Here is a 23500-nt window from a genome sequence, read left to right as displayed (position 1 = left end):
AGAATGGGTAGATTTATCAGTTGGGTTGTGTAAACACAACATTCAAAGTTGACCCCTCCTCCCCAGCGAATGTAAGCCAACCCCAGATTCTCTCTAGTTTTGGACCAAGCTTTTTCCACTTTGCGTTTCGCCTCGCTATATTTGCTTTTTTTCTGCGCTGCCTGCCATATTCTTTACTTCCTCTTGGAAGTATGCTTACAATCTGGCACCCGATCTCTGCGTTTTTATAGAGGTTGAGGCCCAGAAACGGCAAAATAAGAAATATTCAGCAGACGGCAGGGTCTCTGCAGATACAGACACTGCCACACACTTCTAGTGGGTCATAAGTGATGATTGAGAGGGATTACTTTTTATTAGACTTTATATTGTCTTTTAAGAAAATCCTACTCATTGTAGGCCTGTAGCAGTTCCCCATCCACTTTCACAATCCCTGTCCTCTTGTCTTGTCTTGAGTGGCCTTAGTGCAAAAACATCAAATCCACTTTTGGTGCTTTCTCCCATTTCAACCATTCTTTCCACAATCTGATATCGGTGTTTCCATGATATAAAGCTGCCGCGCTCTGTCCACTGAAAGCAGGGCCGCTCCCACAGCTCTGATGGACCTGGGCCAACATTGATTACATGCCAACCCACGTGACTAATTACGAGTCAGATGAGGGCATACCGTTTCATGATCACACAGGAGACTATAGATGGACAGACATGTTTGTGCCATATGGGCAGCTGAAATTTGGACTCCCACTTGTCAGAGTTTGTCAGTTTTGGAAAGGAGGCCAGCCAAGACAGTAGAAGCTCACGCTGGGAGCGCTGGGACCACGGATTACAAAACCTGGACTAGGATTGTGGTGGTCCGAGCTGGCCGCCGCCATGTTCTGTGCAACGAAGGTGAGAACGCGGTTGTTGTGCTCGTTCATGCAGGTTTGTTCTGGCTGTGATGGTGTTGTTGGACCAGCGCAGGTGGATGTTGTGAGAAGGTGTAAGGGGTTGCTGATCACGTGTGCCGCCGTAGCCGCTCCGCTCTGCACACAGCTTGTGTTTTGGATGCCTCGGGCTGTCATGTGAGAGAGATGATAACGATGTAGCAGCCACCGTCTTGCACGCACATACTTCCAGTAAACATGAGCATAGCGTTAAGAACACATATATACACAAATATTTCATATTTTTGCGCAATATGTTGACACAGTCCTAAATCTGCCTCATCAACCTACTTTTATAACCCCTTCCATCTAAACACACACACACACACACACACACACACACACACACACACACACACACACATTTCTTCCAACACATAAACACACACTCAGAGAGGCTGCATCTCATTGGCTGCCTGTTTTCCCTCCAGCTCTCTCTCTCTCCTCCCCTCCTCCTCCAGTTTCCCTCCCAATCGTAATTAGTCTTTTAAAGATCATCATTCAACCATTTCCATCAAACCAACCCCCACCACCACTACCTTCACCACTTCTGCTCCCTCCTCCCACACTATCTGCCTCTCTGGGGAGGGAGGTGTGGCAGGGATCATGTAAATAAATTCCCCTCCTCCTCCTCCTCCTCCTCCTCTTCTTACTATTTCTTTCTTTTATGCGCTCCGCCCAACCATCCTCGCCTTTACGCTCTAGCGTCTTCATCCATGAGCTGGATCGGTGTCTCTCAGCAGTCTCTCTCTCTCTCTCTCTCTCTCTCTCTCTCTCTCTGCATGGACATCGTTGGGTGAGGGGTGGAGGTGAGACTGGGTGGGGGTGGAGGGGACGCAGAGCCCCTTGCAGGCAGCATCCTTCTCCTCGCAGCCTTCAACCTTAAAAACTCGCGTGACAGCAGCTTAACCAGAGGCTAGACTTCGTCACACTCCCACAGCCGCCACAGATTCCCCCTACAACCCCCACCCCCCCCTCCTCACCCCTAACACTACCTTTCCAACGCTACATCCCCTCCACCAACACCACTACCACCCCCCGTTGCAACGCAACTCCTCTCCACTCACTCCGTAGCCTGTGAGACTGAAGGCAGCCTCGGTGCGTGGAGGGAAATAGCGAGAGAGGAGAGAGTGAGGCTTTCCCAGAATAGAGAAGCAGGAGGAGGTGAGAGGGATAACGATGGAAGCCAGCTTTGACACTGAGGAGAGTTTTGACGATCCCTCCTGTCTCACCCCGCAGCCCCCCGGCTCTGTTTCGCCGGCCAGGAGGCAGATCAAGGAGGTCAAGGAGACCAAGATCACTGTGAGTACCCTGGAGCTCCAACTTCTTCTTCTTCTTCTTCTTCTTCTTCTTCTTCTTCTTCTTCTTCTTCTTCTTCTTCTTCCAGTTCTGCTGTCTCTCCATCTCCATCCTCTCTGAGTCTCCTCATGTGGTTGGAATAAGTTCATCTTTTTTTTTTCTCTCTCTTTTTACTATCATCTGTTGACATCGTCTTCAAGCTCAAATCATAATGCATTATGGGTTCTCGTGGAGTAACATGGGGTTCCCTGTGTATTGGATGGCACATTAGTCTGAATAAAGAAGCTGTCCAGGACTCTTGCACTCATTTCTGACTGGCCTCGACCCATAATTTTGATTTAATGCCTGTCAGTGATTCATTAATTATCTCAAGACACTGAAATGTGTGTCTTCGCTTTGCAATTTTTCACCGTATTGAAATGTAAAGTGAAAAGTACGGAACTGATCCGCAGACCGCGGTTGGTATTTTTTAGAATTGCTTCTGTCTGAACGATAAAGATCTTGATCTCTGAGTGTTTTCATTGAGTTGTTGCTCAGTGTGATACTCTATTCCCTCCTCGGTCTTTCTCAAAGGGCTCCACATGTAATTTGCAGGGCTGTGCGGGTCGCACAGCAGCATTGGGAACGCTTTTGTGCGCTAGACTATGAGGAACTCCCCCTTTAGCTTATAGTAGTGTTTGGACTGCATAGTCCTCTGCATCAGCCTGTGATAAGGCTAAAAGGAGGAAATAAATGTTCTCTCCAATAAAGTATACAGTATCTTTGTCTTAAGATGGCCAGAGAGAAGCTGCGGTTATGTAATCAGTTATAATGATGACTGTGGGAGGGGGTGAGGAGACAGTGTGGTGGTGATGGTCAGGCGAAGACAGAAAGAGGTGCTTTTGTGTCTCGCAGAGTCTGATTTTGCGCTCGGTGGGCTCGCTGACCTGATGCAGCCACGGGAGCCGTCAGTCTGGCTATTGTGAAAAACCCCTCCAGACCTGCGTGACATGCAGCAAGTCCAGTTTCCATGGTGACAAAAGCAATAGCACTGATTAATAGGTGTTGGAATGGAAAACACTGGCATAGGAGAAGAGGAGACGGGAAGCCATTTAGAGATTCACAGAAGACATACTGTTTGAAAAAATATGATTTTCTTCCTCTCTCTTTGCAGGGCCTTTTCTAAAGCTTTCAAGATCTATTGTGAATCATTGCTCCATGAGAATCCAAGAGAATTCTCATGTAGAGCTGAAGCATGAGAGCTTTTTTTAAATATTTTAAACATGTTTTTTTGTATCTTAATCAGTTCCCAATAAACAGGATTGCAGAGATGTGTCCATTTCTGAAAACACAGCCGGTAAATGGAAGGAAATACTCCGCGTACAGTGCAGCAGTGTAAACAAGAATGATGCATGGATGTTAGTTATTTCTGCTGCAGCTGATGAAGATAAAATATAAAATACAGGTGAAGATGGTTGAAACCGTAGCGGTGGCTGGATGACGTCAGTCCACAAAGGTGTCTTTTTGTTCGCCTAGATGCACCTCGCATTACACAACCCTCCACAGTTGTCATGGTGACGCACAAATCCATGACTGTTGGCAAAATGGACCCTCACAGGACGCCGAGGCGTCACACATAAGATAGGAGACACTGTACCCTTGTTTTCACCTTCACAGTGTGGCCAATCAAAACAAATGCTTTTCTATGTTTTTTTTTCAGCCTATTAAACATTCGTTCACGTGCGGTTTGACTTGTTGCTATGCTGCGTATGCTTCTGCGTAGGCACAGGGGGGGTGGGGGTGGGGGTAGGTGGTCGGGGGGGGGGAGGGGACAGCAGCTCGTTAAGAGTGTCATCTGGGACACTGACAGGGCTTTTTGATTGATCATTGAATTATCATCAATCATTGGAGACAAAAAGGGAGGAATGGAGGCAGAATGGAGTCTGAGATTATTTTGTGTGTGTGTGTGTGTGTGTGTGTGTGTGTGTGTGCGTGTGTGTGTGTGTGTGTGTGTGTGTGTGTGTGTGTGTGTGTGTGTGTGTGTAGGTGGGGGGTGGTCTTTTACAGCAAAAGTAATTTGTCGCTTAGCAACAGCAGCAGAGCATCCTACAGTCACATTTGCTGAAATATTCTGCTCAGAAATGTGAGTAGCAAGTGTTTCAATCATTTGTTTGACAGCCAAACTATTTATTTTTTTCTAACATCCCTCACAGGCCATTTCCTTTTTCACTGTGTCATGGTTTTTCCCCTATATTCAGCAAAATAATAACAAAATGAGTAAAAACATTAAACCGTTTAATGAAACAGCCATTGCCTCCGGCCTGGATACAAAACCCTCATGAGACTGAATGTTTATGAACGCTTATTGAGGACAAAATGTCCCAATTCCCTCAAAACAGATGCACTGTTATACGTTGCTTGCGGCTTTGTTTTGTGCCAAACTGTAACATTCAAAGATGAAATATGGTGACACAGCCGGCTGCAACATTCCAAGTCCAACAACTTAGATCCTTCAGAAGGATTTATTACATGCTGTGTAATAAAGGTAATCTATATTAATATTTTATTTCCAAACCCGGGAGCACCTTACTAAGCAGCCATAAAGGAGAAGTAAGTTAGCCAGACAGCCTTCCTTTAGATAAATGGTCTCATTTTCTGCTGGATGTGAGAGGCAGATAAACAGCAGTCATGATAGATGTGGGGCCAGTGTAATGGAAAATCTAGTGCCCATGAAAATCAGTATGATCTCTGAGGCAGAAAATGAACAAAGTGACTGGTCGGCGCGTGGAGTAAATCACACTGTTGTTCCTGTTGATTGTGAAGTGTTAATGTAAATAAATGTGTCTCTTGTGTATGCATGTTGTAGCTGCTTTCTGACGTATGTTTGGCAGGTGGCCATATTAGTATTTCCTCTGGATTTGTAGTGATGATATAACAGAGAAGAAAATTTCTCATCTGTTTTTGAAGTTGTTTATTGGAAGCTGTTCAGCTCAAGTGCTGCGGTGGCAGTGCAGAGAATGAGGGGGTCAATGTCGAGCGTTTATTGGAAGTTCAGCTTTTTCACGCTCGATATTTGTGATGTCTAAAGCTTCAGAGTTTTATGCAAAACTCCACCCAACTTATCGTCATGAATCACACAGAGAGGCTGCAACAGAGAAGAGAATGTCACAGACGGAGATGTTATACATTAAAGTAATATTTTGAAGTATAAATCAGATGTGTGTGCAATATAAAAAGGAGAGTTATCACCAGCTCTGCAGTATCATGCAGCTTTTTACAGCTTTCTGCCTTTTTGTTTTGGTTCTCCAGTTAGACATTGACTGGTTGAGTTGAACCACTTCCATTAACTACATATACAACATATACAATTGTAGGAAGCCAATACCTTCAAAAGAGCTCTAAGAAGCTGATCGATACGATACCTGCCCAGCCCCTAACAACACACAGATAAATTTAGTGACTATTAAAATAGAGTAAATATTGGTTAGATAAGGACAGGAATGATAGCGGGATGAATGATAATGTTGCTCCATGTCTGCTGGATGTAAATAGGCAACTGTAGTCATAATAAGTCTTTAATGCGATAATACTGTATGTCAATGTTGTGTTAAAGCGGCTATAATCGCTATTTTTATAATCACAATGTATCAAATAACAATGTGAAAGGGGTCCCGCCTAGTGACAAACCTACAGAGTATGATCACCTACCTAGCGATGCGATAGCTTAAGCAGCTGAAAAGACAGATATTTCCCACAGGAGTTGGTAGTGACCAAAACAGAGCTAAAAGAGAGTGACATTCCTCAGGTGGATACAAACACAACTCCAAATGAATGATCCTGTTACACTGTAACTGCTAGATGTATGAAAAATAAGCAACTGTTTCCAACCAAGTTTAACATATGAACTTTATAAGGTGATGATGAGCCTTTATAATATTGGAACCATATAGCTAAAATTTTGATAGTACAAGGAGTAAGTTTCAAGTGTTTGTGTTTCTTTTGCAATGATTGTGTGGGCAAAAGTGTTTCACATGACCTGCAGTTTCGACTGTCGGACACCACTCTCATCTTTAGCCACTGGCATACATGAACTGACACCATGTTGTTCAGACGATTCCAATGATTCCTGTCACACCTTTTTATTGGAAAGTTAAAAGAATGAAGCAGTTCGTTTGAGCCCGCTGGTTAACGCTCCATGTTTTTCTTCAGTCTGTGTGACAGCCGTACAGTGGTGAGCTCATGCAGTAAACACTATGACTCAGTGTGTTTGTGGATGAAGCATCCTGTCTGGATGCCCATGTAGTTTGCAGCAGCGGTTGACATGGCACAGAGGGCATCTTGCAGTGCCAGGAGGGAGGGCTCACAGATGGTGAACATTACATAATTGCAGCCCCAAGAGTAATTGAAGACTCTGTGGACCATGGAGTCTGTATTCAGGCTGAGTGCTGGGTTTGTTTATCTGCAACACCACATATTCTCAAGTGTATGAAGTTTTTTTTATTCATACTGTAGTACAAAAGGTTTCTCTGTGTTTTGGAGTGGACATGGTTGTCTCTCTTTCCCCCTGAAGGCCCATGGGTCACCTCCTGGATGGCCAACATTAGTATGTTTACTCACGCCTGACCTTTTTCTTCTCATCTGCATGATCCAAATAAAACCCAGGCCTGTTACCTCACTGCCTTAAATACATCATTTCAACTCCACTCCTCTTGTCTTCTTCTGACTTCTCACAGATCTGTTATTTGTTTTATTTCTCAGTAAGGTCGTTGCTATCAGTCATCTCTGTATTTCTTCTCTTTTCGCTTCAGATCAACTGTGTGACTTTCCCTCTGCCTGGAGAAAGTCCAGAGCAGCAGCTCCTGAAGCCCAACGAATGGAGCTACTGCGATTACTTCTGGGTGAGTTTGGCTGAAACGCAGAAACTACCGTGTAACTATCCCTTGTGATATTCTGGAGATCATGAGGCAGTACTGTATAGTCACTGTAGTCTGAAAACCATGGGTGACATGGAGGAGATGTGGCTACAAACAGGCAGCGCATACGGTAGACCTTAAATGATAAATTGGCTGGTGCCAGTATATCCTGCCCAATTATCATCGCTATCGGATGAAAACTGTCCAAAATGTCCATAACTATTGTTTTTCGGGAAATGAAAATGTTCATTTGAAAACATTTGATTGAACATTTTAGCTCAGACGAAATCGCCTCACATATACATATTACATATTACAATACATATTTGTAAAACCCATAGAGAGATGTAAAGAGTGACCAATAGCATTGATTTAAAATGACGAAATATGGAGATACAAGGTTTCAGCCCTACAGCGACGATACATAGCTTATTATCATTCACTATGTATGTGTTTGGTCCAACTATCCACCCACCAGAAAAAGCTCCAGAAGGTTCCTGTCAACACATTTTTAGACCTTTTTAGAGCAAATCTTTGCTGGTAAATGTAAAGTGCAGTTAAAGGCATTTAATGCTTACATTAGATTATGTAACTAAATATGGCTGTGTGAATAGAAAGCAAATGGATCCGGTCTGGTTTAACAAAAGGCACAATTGGCTTTCGTGTTGAAGTAGGCGGATCTCAGGTGGACGGCTAATCGACCAGCTTCTCTGCAAACACAGTGATCATCCTGCTTCCAATGTCTCCCTAGTGGCTGCTACGATTTTCCGTTTCCATACATTTCCATCCTAAATTAGATTTATATCGAAAAACCCTTCAGCCTGCAAAATTTACTGAAATCCGATACCTGTTTCCTCCTCCATTATTACTCTTCGGCTCCTTGTTTGTGGCATGTCGTGTCATCGCTGCTTGTGATGTTTTCTACATCCACTGACCTGCTGCTCAAACCTGCTGTGTGAAATAAATCTGGCACCTCTGTTCCGCATCAGTCCTGTCACAAACAAGACAAAGCGCTGCACATCCCCACACCCTGTTCTGGTGTTCTGAAACACACACACACACACACCACACACACACACACACACACACACACACACACACACACACACACACACAATACACATCCACCCATCAGTGATTGATGCACACACACCAACGCATGTCCTCCTTGACATGCAAGTGTGAGTCACATATTCAGAGCTTATTCTCACAAACCCCTACACACTCTCAAACATATGGTACACAATAAAGAGGTGTTGACTGTAGCTGTGGTTGTTCTTTGGTCCACTGCTGTTTTTGAATGATGCTCTCCTCCTCCTCAGAACGACAAGAAGGACCCCCAGGGGACCACCTCTGTGGCAGGCTTCGAGGTCCTTCTGCAGAAGCAGCTGAAGGGTAAACAGATGCAGAAAGAGATGGCTGAGTTTATCCACGAGAGGTAACAGTTTAATTTCTGATGATACTGTTCTAACAGCAAAACAGAGACTGCAGTTTTTTTGGAAAGCAGTTTTGATTAATGAATAAAGGACAGCGTCAGACAGAAGCTCTACAGACAGAAATATTTCCATTGAAGGAGCCAGAGTAGCTTTTATTAGAGTAGAAGTTTGTTACATGAAACAAATTCAGCTAAAATAAAAAAAAAGTTGATCTCAGAAGACCAGTAGGCTAAGTATTATCTCAGTAAACTCCTCTCTTAAAGGATAAGTCTGGTGATATTCTATCTCTTATGGTCAACAAATCTCATGAAAAGACCAAAACAAACAACTAACAATCTAACAAGTAGTGTGTGTGTGTCTGTTACAGCCTAGTCTATATTCACGACGTTCAACTTCTGGGATTGCTCCATTGCCGCCGGAAATTCCACCAGATTTCACTCTTTTCAGCCAGATGTCTGTTTCCTTCTGCTTTCTTTGTGTTGGAATTTTAAACTCCAGTCGATTTCTGAGGACTATGGTTAACTGCTCCTCAGATCTCTGCAGGGTAAATCCAGACAGCTAGCTAGACTATCTGTCCACTCGGAGTTTTCTGTTGCACGACTAAAACAACTTTTGAACGTACACATGTTCCACCAAAACGAGTTTCTTCCCGAGGCTGTTTTGCAGCGGCACCGTGGTTCTGCTCTGTGCTTAGCGCCACCCATGAGGATTGTGATTGGTTAAAGAAATGCCAATAAACCAGAGCACGTTTTTCGCCCATCCTGGAATGCTGTGTGAACTAGCCAGACCCTCCTTTGCAGCGCTGTGGAGGAAGGTCTGGCAAAGCGAGACTAATCACAACCTGATATATCTTCTTCCTCTGTGCTATTTAGCTCCATTGTTGTTAATAACATAACCATGAACACACACTGTAGTTTATTTTGACTCAATCCCACATACACTATCCTGCTGCCACAAATACTCACAACAGCGCCAAATGTAGATTAATCCGCCGCTGAAACTAGTCCACAACAAATGCCCTATCTACTCCAGATTGAGTAACATTTGATAGAAACTACAGTGATCAGCTGTTTTAGGAAATTACTGAGCCTTTTGAAAAAAGAAAAAATGTATATATTTTTAGACATCCTTAAAGTTTTGAATGAGACAGACTAACACATTGCTGGTTTGGGTCTATGGTGTTTTACTAACAGTAACAAAGTCTTTAACCTTCTTTTCCAATGGTTTTGAGTCCAGTTTTGCCAAGTCTGGTGAATATTAAACACAGCTTCATTGTTCATCATAAATACAAATAAATTCATGCCCCTTCGTATTGTTGAATAGAGCTGTCAGAGTTTAATCTGTGTGTGTTATCGCCATCAGTATATGTAAGTCTGTTCATTTGTCTCTGTGTTAACACGCAACACACATGGAAACTTTAAGACACTTCTGGCTTCATTTATTTTGTTAAGGGAAATTGAACAACATCAAGTAATACTGCAGGTAATTATAGAAATGACACTTTACAAGTGGTAAAATCCCCCCCACGGAGTTGCTAGTAGCCAAGGAGGACACAGAGGATTAAAAAAACATGATGGACTCTTCAGAAGAGGTAATTATCTTCACTCGAGTTTCTGCGAGGGAAAGTCACCAGACGCCACAATCTTCTGAACATAGATAGCCCTACTGAGAAATAAAGAGAGAGTTGTGTAGATCTGCTAGTCTTAATTAGCTTTGTAACAACTAATTTAGCGATGGCTTGAATGTAACGGCCGTTCATTAATATCAAAAAGTTACACACTAAAGCTTTAAAAGGTCTGTGGGGTTCCCAGCGTTTTTATTATAGCTGCAATTTATGCTCGCACCAAGTAATTAAAGTGTCTTAAGATCTCAACAGGAAATGCATAGATAGCGTAGCTCCCACTGAATCTGAAACAGGATGTCAAAGAACAACATGAATAGTAGGAGTTCCGGTAAAACCTTTACATCCGATCTCACGTCTCTCTATAGAATTAGCTCCACCTAATTGTACAAAAGCTCTATTCACATCCTGGTCCCAGTCGTGGGAAGTTAATGAGGATTCTTCTCTGAATAAACTCACAGGTTTGATTCACGAGGCCGCCATCTCCCAAATCTTTCAGTGAGATTACTATTCAGTGCTGACCTTTCTGTGTTGTTTCGCTATGTTGCTCGGTGCTGCCGAGTAGCCGAAGATTTTGGTCAAAGAATGGGCTTTGTGACCTTCTTTAGGTGACAGATTTACTCAGGTGTGGATGGTAAATGTGAGACCGGTGCAGGAATTGAATGTCACAGAGGGCACAAACATGGCTACTCTGGCTGAATGGCCTTCGGGGCAAATATGCTTACATTTCCATCTCTCAAATGGACATTGAAATGAGAACAGCCATGTACAATACTGCTGCAGAGTTTTTCACAAGTACAATGGGATTATTGATGTACACGGGTCACTGCTAGATTTTAGCTTTGCAGCAAATTGTAGTAAGTAGTTTTTTGAATTCTACTGCAGTTCACCCCTGAAATGGTCTGTGTTAAAGCATATTTACTATCTCCCTAAAGCGGTTTCTATCCTCCTTTGAGCAAGGCAGCTTTCACATCTTGGTCTTTGTGTTTCAGGATAAAGATTGAAGAAGAATATGCCAAGAACCTCTCCAAGCTGTCTCTGAACCCCCTGGCATCACAGGAGGAAGGGTGAGTGCAGTAAATAAAAGCTGTAAGACCAAATAGTGTGTGCAGCTCGAAAGCTCCCTCTGCAAAACAGGATAGTAATTACAGAACTGTGTCTAAAAATAGGAGTTTTTGAAATGGCCGTATCCCCACACTACTTTTTGTGTTTGATGCACTGTGTTACTATGATCAAAGAGTGGATGTTTTTTCATGTCTCTCTGTCAGCAAAATAACAGAAAAATCTTTGAGCAGATCTCAAAATCAGTGGACAGAAAAGATAAGGCTTGGCTCGAGAAACAGTGGATTTTGGTTGCTTTCCAGCTCTGGAAATTCCTCGATTATAGAACACTTTTGCCATAAAAATGAAACTAATGGAGACACAAACACTAGCCCGGATGTCAAGCTTGCAGGGTCAGACAATTAGAAAAGTCGTAAACAAGCCAACAGCTTAATCCAATTTATCTGGCAGAGAAAATTAAGGCGTACTGTAAATTACAGCCTGAACTGTGCGTTGTAAACATCCATCACAATTTACAGCCTGACTTTTCAAAATAAAGTGGCACTAATCTGGTAAAACTGTCAGCTTGTTTACAACTTGTCTGATTTTTCACGTCTGTTTACAATGGCATTATAACCAGTGGTGGAAGTATTGAGATATCCATTACAAGTAAAATTCCTAAATTCAAATTTTATTACCAGAAAACTAAAGTACTCAAAATGCAAAAAGACACAATTCAGTATTCTTTTCATCATTTTTCATATGTTTGAATATTATAATTGGATTTTTGTTGCTGATACTTTTACGTGGAAGCAACTTTTTTAATACTATCAAGGTTTATAGATTGTTGGATAGCCTGTTCTGTAACAGTGGATCATATTTCATAAACTAATAATATGTTTTAAAATCTTAGACTGATAAGTAATATAACTGTCAGATAAATGTAGAGGAGTGAAAAGAACAATATTTCCCCCCCAAAAATGTAATGGAACAGAAGTATAAAGTATCCTAAATTGGAAATAGTCAAGTACAAGTATTTAAAATTGTACTTGTGCAGTACTTGAATAAAGGTAATTGGTTGATGTCCACCAGTGGAAACAACGGCTGGGGCATTGACAATTAAACACAACTAACTAACCAATAAAAACTGTTTATGTTTCAAGTTAAACTGTGTGTTTATCTCATAAGCATGTCCGGCTACCTTGCGTAATAGCAGTAGTAACTGAGCATTACCTCCAAGAGTTTGCATATCAGTAGATAAACTATATTATTTATTGGGGTTACAGGTTACAAAACCCCCCCCAAAAAATCCCTGTTCATGACTAGCACATTCACAGTGTCGTGGTTCCCCATTTTTTTAGTTAACATTGAAATGGTAGCCAGGATTTTCAGGATTTATTTGACATCGTTGCTTTCTCAGGACTCTGGGAGAAGCCTGGACTCAGCTGAAGAAGAGTCTTCATGATGAGGCTGAAGTTCACCTAAAGTTCTCCAACAAGGTAATATCTGCTGTGATCGGAAAGGAATGCATTCATTGTGACATCTCACATAGAGGTGAAAACCATAAATGAATGGGTTGACAGGAATATTAATCTGCAACTACTTTGATAATCGATTAATTATTTCGGTCACAAAAAAACACTGATTTTAGCTGCTTTTATCTCTGTCATGTATGGTGGTAAACTGAACATCTTTGGGTTTCTGATTGATGGTCAGATAAAGCAAAAAATATGAAGAATCCACCTTCTGGTATATTATAACGGTCTTTTCTTACTATTTTTTGACATTATCTAGACAGAATGATCATTTGATTTGTAAATAATTTAGGTGTAATGAAAGTAATGAATGGCTAGATATGTATAGCTTTCTTCTCAAGCATTTTCCCAAACATTTTAGAGTCTACCTTCATCCGTCCGGATGCCTTCGGTTTGCAGTTTTCTGCACCTTCAGGTCAAGTGTTTAATGTTTTCAATCAAGTGAAGTAATGGATACTTGATCTGACCACATCCTGAGGTGACGCGGCTTGTTTACCTCAACCTTGTCAGCTCTGAGCGAAGAAAATGCCCTGTCCGGGGTCCAATTACCAGCGATGCAGAAGCCGCACACTGGCCATGCAAACGCAGCCTTAAATAACGAAGAGGCCGCCTCGGAGCTCTTTCACAGCCCTCTGTTGTCTAATTAATTAGTTACGTGTTCTGACGAACCCCTACCCAGAGCCATGCAGCCGACTCCCTGCCCCACCACTTCTCTGACACTCCATGCTTCACTATGAGACGGGTGAGAAGTTAATGCGTGGTCAGGCAGGGAATGAGAAGTCTTATCAAGCCTGCAGATGCTCTCTGGCTCATTTTCTAAAAAGCTATACATTTCATCTGTATCTACCAGCTTTGGCATTTGCACGAGATTAGTATTCAGTGTGGAGAGCCAACACTGCTGACAAGCTCTTTGTAGTTTTGTGTGTCATAAAAAAAAGACAGTTTCATATTATTGGACACTAGTGCAGTGCCCGTTGAAAATGGGCTGATTGCTTGGCCTGTGGTGTTGCTGCTTATAGAATTTATCAAAACCAAAGTGTATCCCAAAATGACTTACAGAAGGACCCTGAATCACTTAATATGCAACTCCACTGTATAGCCTACTATCTATTGACTTAGTGTAGGCTACGTCTACATCAGAAGAAGACATAGGCGCCGATACCGATGCCGTGGATACTCCGGAGTTCGAGCACCCACGGAAAATACCGAGCACCCACTGAGCACCCACGTGTGCCAGAGTGCCAGTAGGCTACATTCATTTAAAATTAAACATTGCAATTGGTGCTAAGTGGAGCGTCTGTCATAATGTGATTGGTTATGTCGCTTTCAGTCCCCTGCTCCATATCCTATCCACCAATCACAGCGTCTCTTGGATGAAAACGCCTCCATCCCCCCCACAGTGCGTGCATGTGCGTTAGGTAATCAGAGTGAGAATTAAATGAACAGATTTGTTATTAAAAAAGCAAACCTAATGATGCAAGTGCATCAACGACATCCACCACCAGTGCAGAGAGTTCTCAATTTCCCATGAAGCTGATCGCGGTTGATACCCCAGAATCGGTTACTGTGCGCTGGATACAGAGCACCGCGAGTGGCCGGTCGTGGGGCTCCTTTAGGTCAGCGGTAGTTGGTGGTCAGTTAAACTTCTCATCTCGAATCCTATCTGTATTTGTGAGAATTGGCGCTTTCCTGAGTTGAAACTTTACGGCTTTATTATCGAGTTATTAGCGCCTATGGAGGAAGACATTGTTCTTTTATATTTACCTGACAGAGAACATTGCAGAATCAGAATGTAATCACAAAATATCACAATTAAAATGTGCAGTAATCAGACATTAGCGTCATGGACTCATGGCAGTGCGCTACCCACCCTGCCCATTATGAGAACTAAACAGCACATATCTGCGTCATCAACCACCAGAACCGGACTGTGTGTGTGTGTGTGTGTGTGTGTGTGTGTGTGTGTGTGTGTGTGTGTGTGTGTGTGTGTGTGTGTGTGTGTGTGTGTGTGTGTGTGTGTGTGTGGGTGTGTGTGTGTGTGTGTGTGTGTGTGTGTGTGCGGAGAGAGAGAGAGAGAGAGACAGAGGGAGAGAGAGTTGTGTCTTGTCGGATAGTTAACGAATTTAACATTTTAGCAGAGGTGTTCATTTCCATACAGGTTTAGTGGCTTGACAGTTAACGGTGAAGTAGGGGATTTGATTTGTGGGGGGGGTATTTTGGCGACTTAATTAACCCAACCCAGGGTGAGTCTGATGAAATCTGATGTAGGCTATCTGCCCGGTTCAGCTCTGAGATTTTCTCGCATTGCACAGCGCTCTGAAGGAATAATCTCAGAGATTACGCTACGTTATGTTCTGCCAGCTCACAGCAATTTAATACAATAGCAGGAAAAGATAAAGTAGTGCTACTTTGCACATTTTTGTGGGTCTGAGGTGTATGTCACATTTTAGCTGCCAAAGCTGCGCTGCTCTCTCTCTGTCTCTGGTCCTGCTCACTCAGTGTGAGAGTGGGAGTAGCCAGTGGCTAGAGCGGCAAAAGCCAATGTGTGCTTCTTTTACCTATATATTTAACAATATCTTTTGCATTTCTTATCCAAATAACGCCAAACTTGGCACTGCACTTACCCGTGCCCCTAGCAAGACACCTGTCAAATTTGACAGAAAGACGTTCCTGCAATTATAGATAGATAGATGTGTTTGGTGGGAGAAATATAAACTGAGAACAAAAGTGCACATGTGATACATAACCTAGGATGTCATATGGTCATGAGACAACAGAAACACTGCAAAACAGTGCAAAATACAGTGCATACAGCATGATAGAAGTTTGTTTGCCTTTTTTACATGACACATCAAGAATTATTAAATAACCAACCGCTGAGAGACTTGTTTTCACAGCTCCACACTGAGGTAGAAAAACCCTTGCTGACGTTCAGGTGCGACAACTTCAAGAAGGACCTGAAAAAGTACGACCATCACATCGCCGACCTCAGGAAGCAGCTGGCGAGTCGATACACAAGTGTGGAGAAGGTACCGAGTCTGACATGCCAGTAGATTATTAATTTATTTAATAAATTAATAATAAATAAATTATTATTATTAATGGATTTTAGTCCAGATACAGTGCAATGGGCATTTTCAGATGACAGATGTAGTATTTGTACATATACTGTAAAATAAATTTCCCATCATTCCTAACTGGTCAATGTTTCCCTCCAAATAGTGATGGTCTAGTTGCACAAGAAAATACACATTAGTGTTTGTCTAGATCAGAATGTTACATAATGAAAAGAGCCTACACTTGGAACCTAACTCCTACACTTGGAACATGTTGGTACTTAACTGCTTCCCACATGCTAAAATCATTTCATGAATGAATTTGTTTCCTCTGTATACACACACACACACACACACACACACAGTCACACACAGTCAGTGGGTTTAGGTTGCATCTATCCTACATGTTTTCTTTCTGTTTTACTTTGTTCTTGGCACCACCGTTACTGTATGTTTACCATTGAAACACTATTACACCATGACCTTCGGAGAGGTGCCTCAGTAAAGAATAAGAGGAAAGACTCAATGATATGGATTAAGAAAGATTAAAGGATGAGACCAGGATCGGAGTGTGTAGCCAACATGAAAAGGCCGTAATGATTCTTGTAATATATGTAGGTACAGTAAATCTGAGGATTATGTTGGAATGACTCATTGTTTCTACGTTCAAACGTACGTGTGTGTGTGTGTGTGTGTGTGTGTGTGTGTGTGTGTGTGTGTGTGTGTGTGTGTGTGTGTGTGTGTGTGTGTGTGTGTGTGTGCGTGTGTGACGGAAGGCGCGTAAAGCCCTGGCAGACAGGCAGAAAGATTTGGAGGTAAAGACCCAGCAGTTGGAGATCAAACTCAGCAACAAGACGGAGGAGGATATCAAGAAGGCCCGAAGGAAATCCACACAAGCAGGTCAGAAGTCACAGCAGCCATGTTTGGAGAAGTTTATTTGAACCTAAAGCGTAACTCTCGCCAAAATGCATCCTAGGGTATTTTTGTGAATGTACGTGAGTCAAACTTTAGTTTAAAAGCATATTTAGGACCGAATCGCCACTTTTAAGATTCACCGTATTCTCGTTTTTTGGGTCAAATGGCCTTTTGAATGGGAGTGCTAGGGGCACTTTCATGCCAATCTCAAAATAGCTATTTTCGAAATACTAAGAAGGCTCGACACAACATGAAACTTTGCTTCAAGTATCACCAGGAGCTCTACACCTTAACACAAGCATTGACATCATTGTTTTTGTACACAGATTTACTAAAAAGAAAGTTTTTGAGCAACTCACCGCAGCTGTTGTTGTTTCCGGCCGCAGCCATTTTATCAGTCAAAAACAATCGATTTCCGAATGCAACGTAACAGGGAGGAGAGTAAAGACGGAAAGCCCCTAAAGCTTAGTTCCGTTGTTTTGTCGTTATTGAAAAACAGTATTGACCTTGTAGTTGAAAAAGGAGCCTCATATGGAGTCTGTTCATTCGCATTTGGATATCGACTCGTTTTGACTGCCGAGGTGGTAGTGGCCGGAAACAACAACAGCTGCGGTGAGTTGCTCAAAAACTTTATTTTTAGTAAATCTGTGTACACAAAGAATGTTGTCAATGCTTGCATTAAGGTGTAGAGCTCCTGGTGATACTTGAAGCAAAGTTTCATGTGTGTCGAGCTTTCTTAGTATTTTGAAAATAGCTATTTTGAGACTAGCATGAGAGTGCCCCTAGCACTCCGATTCAAAAGGCCATTTGACCCAAAAACGAGAATACGGTGAATCTTAAAAGTGCCGATTCGGTCCTAATTATGCTTTTAAACTAAAGTTTGACTCACGTACATTCACAAAAATACCCTAGGATGCATTTTGGCAAGAGTTACGCTTTAAGGTGCCACTATGTCACCAAATAACTGCACTGACACACATGGAAGAGAATGCATAAGGGATAGTTTGGTTGTTTTGATGGTTGGTTTTAAGAGGTACTCATCCATAGTCAGTGTATCACTAGTCTATATCCTTGACGTTACACTTCCGGGATTGCTCCGTTGCTGCTGGAAAATTTGCCGGATTTCACTCATTTAGGCCAGACATATCCGCTACCTTGGGCTTCCTTTGTGTTGGCATTTTAAACTCTGGTCAATTTATGATGACTATGGTTAACCTTTTCTCAGATCTCTGCACGGTAAATCCAGACAGCTAGCTAGACTATCTGTCCAATCTGAGTTTTCTGTTACACGACTAAAACAATTTTTAAACGTACACGTTCCACCAAAACAAGTTCCTTCCGAGCCTATTTTGCAGCGGCACCGCAGCTTTTCTCCGGTGCTTAGCACCACCCAAGACGATTGTGATTGGTTTAAAGAAATGCCAATAAACCAGAGCATGTTTTCCTACCATCCCCGAATGCTATGTCGAGTAGCCAGACCCTCCTCTAGCGTGTTTTGGAGGAGGGTCTGGCAAAGCGAGACTACTGTATCACCTACAATCATCATTAAATGCTAACTGTGACGATATCAACATGCAATATAGTTGACGAAAAAAAGACAAAACTAAAATGTAGTTTCAAAATATAAGCTGTTTAAAAAAATTGCTGACAAAATTCAGAAAAAAAACATTCTGAGTAAAAATAATGACTAAAAGTTGACTAAAATGTAATTAATTTTTACCGACTAAAACTAGACTAAAACTGCGAAGGATAAAAATTACTAAAATGTAACTAAAACTAAGGCATTTTTGTATAAATACTAAGACTAAAGGCTTTACCTGACATTTGTCAGTCAGATCCGATTTGGTTGTTCAATACGAATGTTCGACTATCCATTTCTTTTTTTTATATAGAGCAGGGGTCTTCAATGTTTTTTAAACCAAGGACCCCTTAACTAAAAGAGAGATGGAGCAGGGACCCCCTACTACATATATTGTATAAATTAAGTTGCATATTAAACTGGGCCTATAATAGTGTGCAGGGCGGCCTACAGCCTTACATACCTTTTATTGCATAGAACACTAAGCCATTGAAATAATAATTGTTGGCATCACTTTATAAATCATCTTTTAATGTTAAACATACATGTGGCACAGTTAATCCTTATTAACTCTATCTGTGGATGGCTGCCTCAGTGACTACCTTACCTATAGGCCAGTAAGCAGAGGGGATTTATATTGTCTAATAATATGTTGGATTCATGTTAAGACATTTAAATTTTTGAATAAACTTTCACAAATTAACAATAATTTGGAGGCTCCGCTGGAGTGACTCTGAGGACCCCCTAGGGGTTCCTGGACCCCCTGTTGAAGATCTCTGAAATATAGTATCAAGCAACACTTTATTGAACTGCCAGATTTTTTGAATGGGGTTCGGGAGACGCAGGACGTTAACAGGGCAGCCCTATAATGGATGGGCGCAGCAGCAAAATTTGTTTTAGCAACCTAAAAACATCAATATCAGTTTAAGTGTACGCTATATTTAGAATATTTTCACCTCTTTACCTTTCCGTCACACAGCCCTTTCTAACAGGGAATTGAAGCTGTTGTATCCATCTATAGACTCTTCAAAGCCACCAGACTCCTTTGAGAAAAAACCCAGCAGAACACAGGAGCAGATGGTCTACTGCTGCTTCGATCGGTTAGTGTTATTGTGCGACTTTGGTGAATTCAAACGAACCCTTTAAAATACCAAAGTCACACAATAACACAAACAAACTAACCGATTGAGGCAGCAGTAGACAGCTCCCGTGTTCTGCGAAGGTAAAATATATAAGTGTTGAATGGTGGCTTTGAAGAGAGCCTAGATAACTGTACAGTAGGCCATCAATTGCAAGTAATACCTCATGCCCACTCAAAATAAATCCAAACTCTCCCTTTAACATCTGTTCCTTGTGTTTTTAAGACCTTGCTTTTGTGTGTGTGTGTGTGTGTGTGTGTGTGTGTGTGTGTGTGTGTGTGTGTGTGTGTGTGTGTGTGTGTGTGTGTGTGTGTGTGTGTGTGTGTGTGTGTGTGTGTGTGTGTTTTAAAGCTAATCCTTTATTTAAATTCATTTATGTTTGAATTACTGGCTGTTCACAGACAAGAAGCGACACTGCATGTGATATAAATTCAATGTGAAATTAGAAGAAGAATCACAGCAAAATACAGACACCCTGAGACCTGAGATTCTCTGTGTGACATTTTAATAAGAAAGAATGATGAGATAATGTTGTAATTGTCGTTCTTAGGCTTCTGCAGAGAGAAAAGCACTGCAGGAACGTATCTCGTTTTCCTCCGTTCCGCTCAGTAGATTAGTCACAGTCCACAGCACTAATCAATGGCGCTCATAGTTACAGTCAGCCTTGTGTCAGTGATCAGTGCTGCTGCCTCAAGGTTGGGCCAAATGTCATTACGGCTCACTGCACTCACTGCCAAGGATGGAGATGTGTTTTTACCTTCACTGAGTGAATATTAATACCCTTCAATCATGTTTCTGTTTTACTATCTGACACTTCTTCAGGTTTTATTTAGATGTATAGAGAGTTGAAATATTCTGCAGTGTTTGACCAATAGTCACCATTTGAAAAAAAGGAACTCGCATCTCATTTGGGTTTGGGAGAGAGACATGAGAGAAGTGACAGAAGTACTCAGATCCTTTACTGAATTAAAAGCCCAAAGATGAGTTTGAAGCAAATGCGAACAGTTCAGGTGTTTAGCGTTGATTTAAAAATAGTAGTTGTCAAACCAAATCTGAGATCTGTTTCGTGTTTGTGCCAGAAATGTTCAGCGTTGTGGGCAAAGGGGAGTTTTAGCTGTCAGAGACAGGAAGTCAAAATGGAAAAACTATTATTTCAGTTTAGTTTTTATGTAATGGAACATTTATTGTAAAACAAACCCAAAACATCAGAATAGATTTAATCCAGTCGTCTTTATAGCTGAATTTATACTGTGAAGCCCTGATAATAACAGCTTCATGTCCTCATTAAAAGATTCATGTTTGCATCATTGAAGAGTGAATTCTGAGCACCCTCTGCTGGTCCTTAAAGGTTTTGCTCTACATGTGTACCACAGATTAATTATACTACTACTACTACTACTAATAATAATAATAATAATAATAATAATAATAATAATAATAATAATAACAGACATTCTGAGCTTAAAAAGATTTGGAGGAAAAGAAATAACCTTGTAAATGCTGATTGTTTCCTTGTCGACTGCCAGCATCCCTTTGTTGACCTCTGACCCCTCTCTATATTCTCCAGGAGATGACCTGATGCGCTGCGTGGATCTGTACAACCAAACCCAGTGCAAGTGGTTTGAAGAAATGGTCACCACCAGCATGGTAGGACTTTAATATGTTTCTAAGTACGAGGGTTTATCAAGGCGACGGGATAAGAAAGAATATTTAAAGAGAACGGTTGATTTTGCTATTATTATTTGTACGGCAGTGTGGTCTGTGGGAGTAAGTAAAGCCAATGTGATTTCTCTGTTACTGAATGTGAACTTTTGTCTTCCTTCCACTTCAGGAGCTGGAGAAACTGGAGGTTGAACGGATCGAGTGGATTCAGCAGCATTTACGCCAGTACACGACTCTGCGGCATGAAACAGACATGTTCAACCAGAGTGTGAGTCTGAGTTCCTATTTCTTGTTTTTGTCTGTGCCGACACTGAAGATAGGAACTGTCCGTGATATCAAACTGATGCTATATATGTAGTATGTATATAGAGTATGGAGTATTCCCTGAAAACAGACCTTAATACATACTTGATTTTTGTTTGTATTGGAAATTCTTTTCATTTTTCAATCAATTAATCAGCAAACAACTCCATTATTGGATGTACCAGTGATTGCAACTGGCTTTGACATGATTTGCGTGCCACTTTGTGTGAGTGTAGATGTTTTGACAGATGGAGCCCTACAGCCGGCGTTTCCTCTGTCAGCCTTTCCTCCAACTCACTCGCTGTCATCACTCTGCGCCTCAGAGGAACCCAGCCAGACTCTCTGCTTATTTAGGAGGCGAAGAGTAAACCCTGTAAATCTAACGAGACGTATTCTGTCCGCACTGCAGGAATAACAAGGGTGCTGCTTCTCTGTGAGCTCCTCAGAGATGATACAAACACTAGAGATCAACCTGATAATCTGTAAGCAGGATGTACATTCTAAGTTATACATTTCTTTTGAATCGGGGGTATTTTATTATAATACTCACTTACTTTTGTTGTTGCCAGAAAACTGAAATGATAGACCCAGAATTTTGCTTTTGTCAGGATGGAAACTGATTTAATCTCATCTGAAACCAACACTAATAAAGTTATTGAATTTAAAGGTCCAATATGTAATATATTTACTCTAATAAATCCTAAAATTTCCCCAATGCGCCATCAAAGATTAAGGAAACATACTAAGTTGAAATACTATATTTTCTGACAACAATGCTAATGCCAGTATTTTCTCCTTTTCAAATTTCCGTTCCGTGACGGAATTTCTATTTGTGTTTTGGCCTGTGTGTTGTTATTAACTGCCCAGTTTGTCAGCCAGGCCGGGTTGCTGTAAAAACTTAAACCCAGCACGCTACAGCTGTAAGGTTAGTACAGCCATGAAAGCAGAAAACAAACGAACAGGATTAACAGAGATAAAGTCTACCCGACCTAAAAAAACCCGGCATGTTTCTAACAGTTGGAGATGTATTTGAAAGACAGAGACAGCTTAGAGCCCGAAAGGACGCAGAGTTGGCTAATTTCCTCCTGAACAAGTAAGCATTATCTAGCTTCAGGCTAATTTATCACGGCTACAAGGGACGGGCATTTATGTCATTTCAACATTCGTGTAGCTACTGAATTATATAACTAGAGTACCCAAGTTGGTTACTCGCAAACAACAACTGAGACACAGCCAGTAAAGTGATCCCGACTGGTCCTGGCTAACGCCGCCATGCTGACCCTGCTAACTGCTAACGCTACTAGAGTACCAGGCAAACGGGCCACGACTGTTTACAATGCGTAGCCTGTTCTGTGGCTGTAGCCGACAACGGTAAGTTATTTGAAGCCAAGAGAGTGGGGCGGTAAATCGGAAAGAGAGGACCGTGAGCTTGCCGTGTGTTTAGCGATTGTTGCCGTAATTCTAAGCCAATAAAGTGTGTATTTCAGTCGGGTGGAAAGAACGGCAAGGTAGTGGTACTTTTAGCGGTTCCTACGGTAATTCTAAGCCGAAAAAGTGTGCCTGTCAGTTGGGTACAGAGCTCCGCGAGAGCACGGGCTTTTATGACTGTCACTATAGCCAGCATCTAACGTTAGCTACTCCGCTGTGCTGTGAAGTATGTCTGGCTATGTGAGACAAGCGTCTAGCAACATTGTTGTGGATGCTGCGGTCTCAGCCTGGCAACCAACGTGAACTTCGAGTCTGGGGAGGAGGGGGCAGGGGAGACGACTCTCTCCAGTATTTTGAATGTGTACTGCAGTAACTATTTTAAACACTAGCTGTCAATATTACATATTGCACCTTTAAGACAAAGTGGGGTTACACACTGGTTTAGCCCTTGGTAGGAGATCCCATCTAAAGTTATAAAGGACAACAGCTACCTGTACTTAATCTTAATAATAAATGTAAAACAGTGATTTGGTTATCATTGTAGAGCATCAATTTCAGCATTAAAGGTGCTGTACTTGACAAAAAACAGCGAGTTAGGATTGCCTCCACACGGCTCTCATAGACCGTCCCCCAATTAGAGAAAATACCGACGTTTTGTCACGTCCACATGCACC

At 41.8% G+C, this 23500-nt stretch overlaps 1 protein-coding gene across 4 annotated transcripts in view; it reads left to right on the top strand.

The window, feature by feature from the left end:
- The window catches only part of gas7a (growth arrest-specific 7a), a 44440-nt gene that overhangs the window by 18812 nt on the left and 2128 nt on the right, over positions 1-23500 (top strand). For 2 of the 4 annotated variants that reach the window (XM_039825879.1, XM_039825880.1), the window contains exons 5-13: positions 2160-2222; positions 7007-7096; positions 8434-8549; positions 11161-11235; positions 12630-12708; positions 15642-15773; positions 16577-16700; positions 21001-21080; positions 21265-21363. In XM_039825879.1, coding sequence (XP_039681813.1) covers positions 2160-2222; positions 7007-7096; positions 8434-8549; positions 11161-11235; positions 12630-12708; positions 15642-15773; positions 16577-16700; positions 21001-21080; positions 21265-21363 — 858 coding nt within the window. Of the gene's footprint in view, positions 1-670; positions 886-1712; positions 2223-7006; positions 7097-8433; positions 8550-11160; positions 11236-12629; positions 12709-15641; positions 15774-16576; positions 16701-21000; positions 21081-21264; positions 21364-23500 lie in introns of those variants that run through there. The other 2 variants (XM_039825883.1, XM_039825881.1) reach the window with 2 other exon arrangements.

Source organism: Perca fluviatilis, chromosome 15 (assembly GCF_010015445.1).
Source record: "Perca fluviatilis chromosome 15, GENO_Pfluv_1.0, whole genome shotgun sequence".
NCBI lineage: Eukaryota > Metazoa > Chordata > Actinopteri > Perciformes > Percidae > Perca > Perca fluviatilis.
Note: the sequence above shows the minus strand (reverse complement) of the source record. Positions and strands in the feature narration are given on the sequence as shown.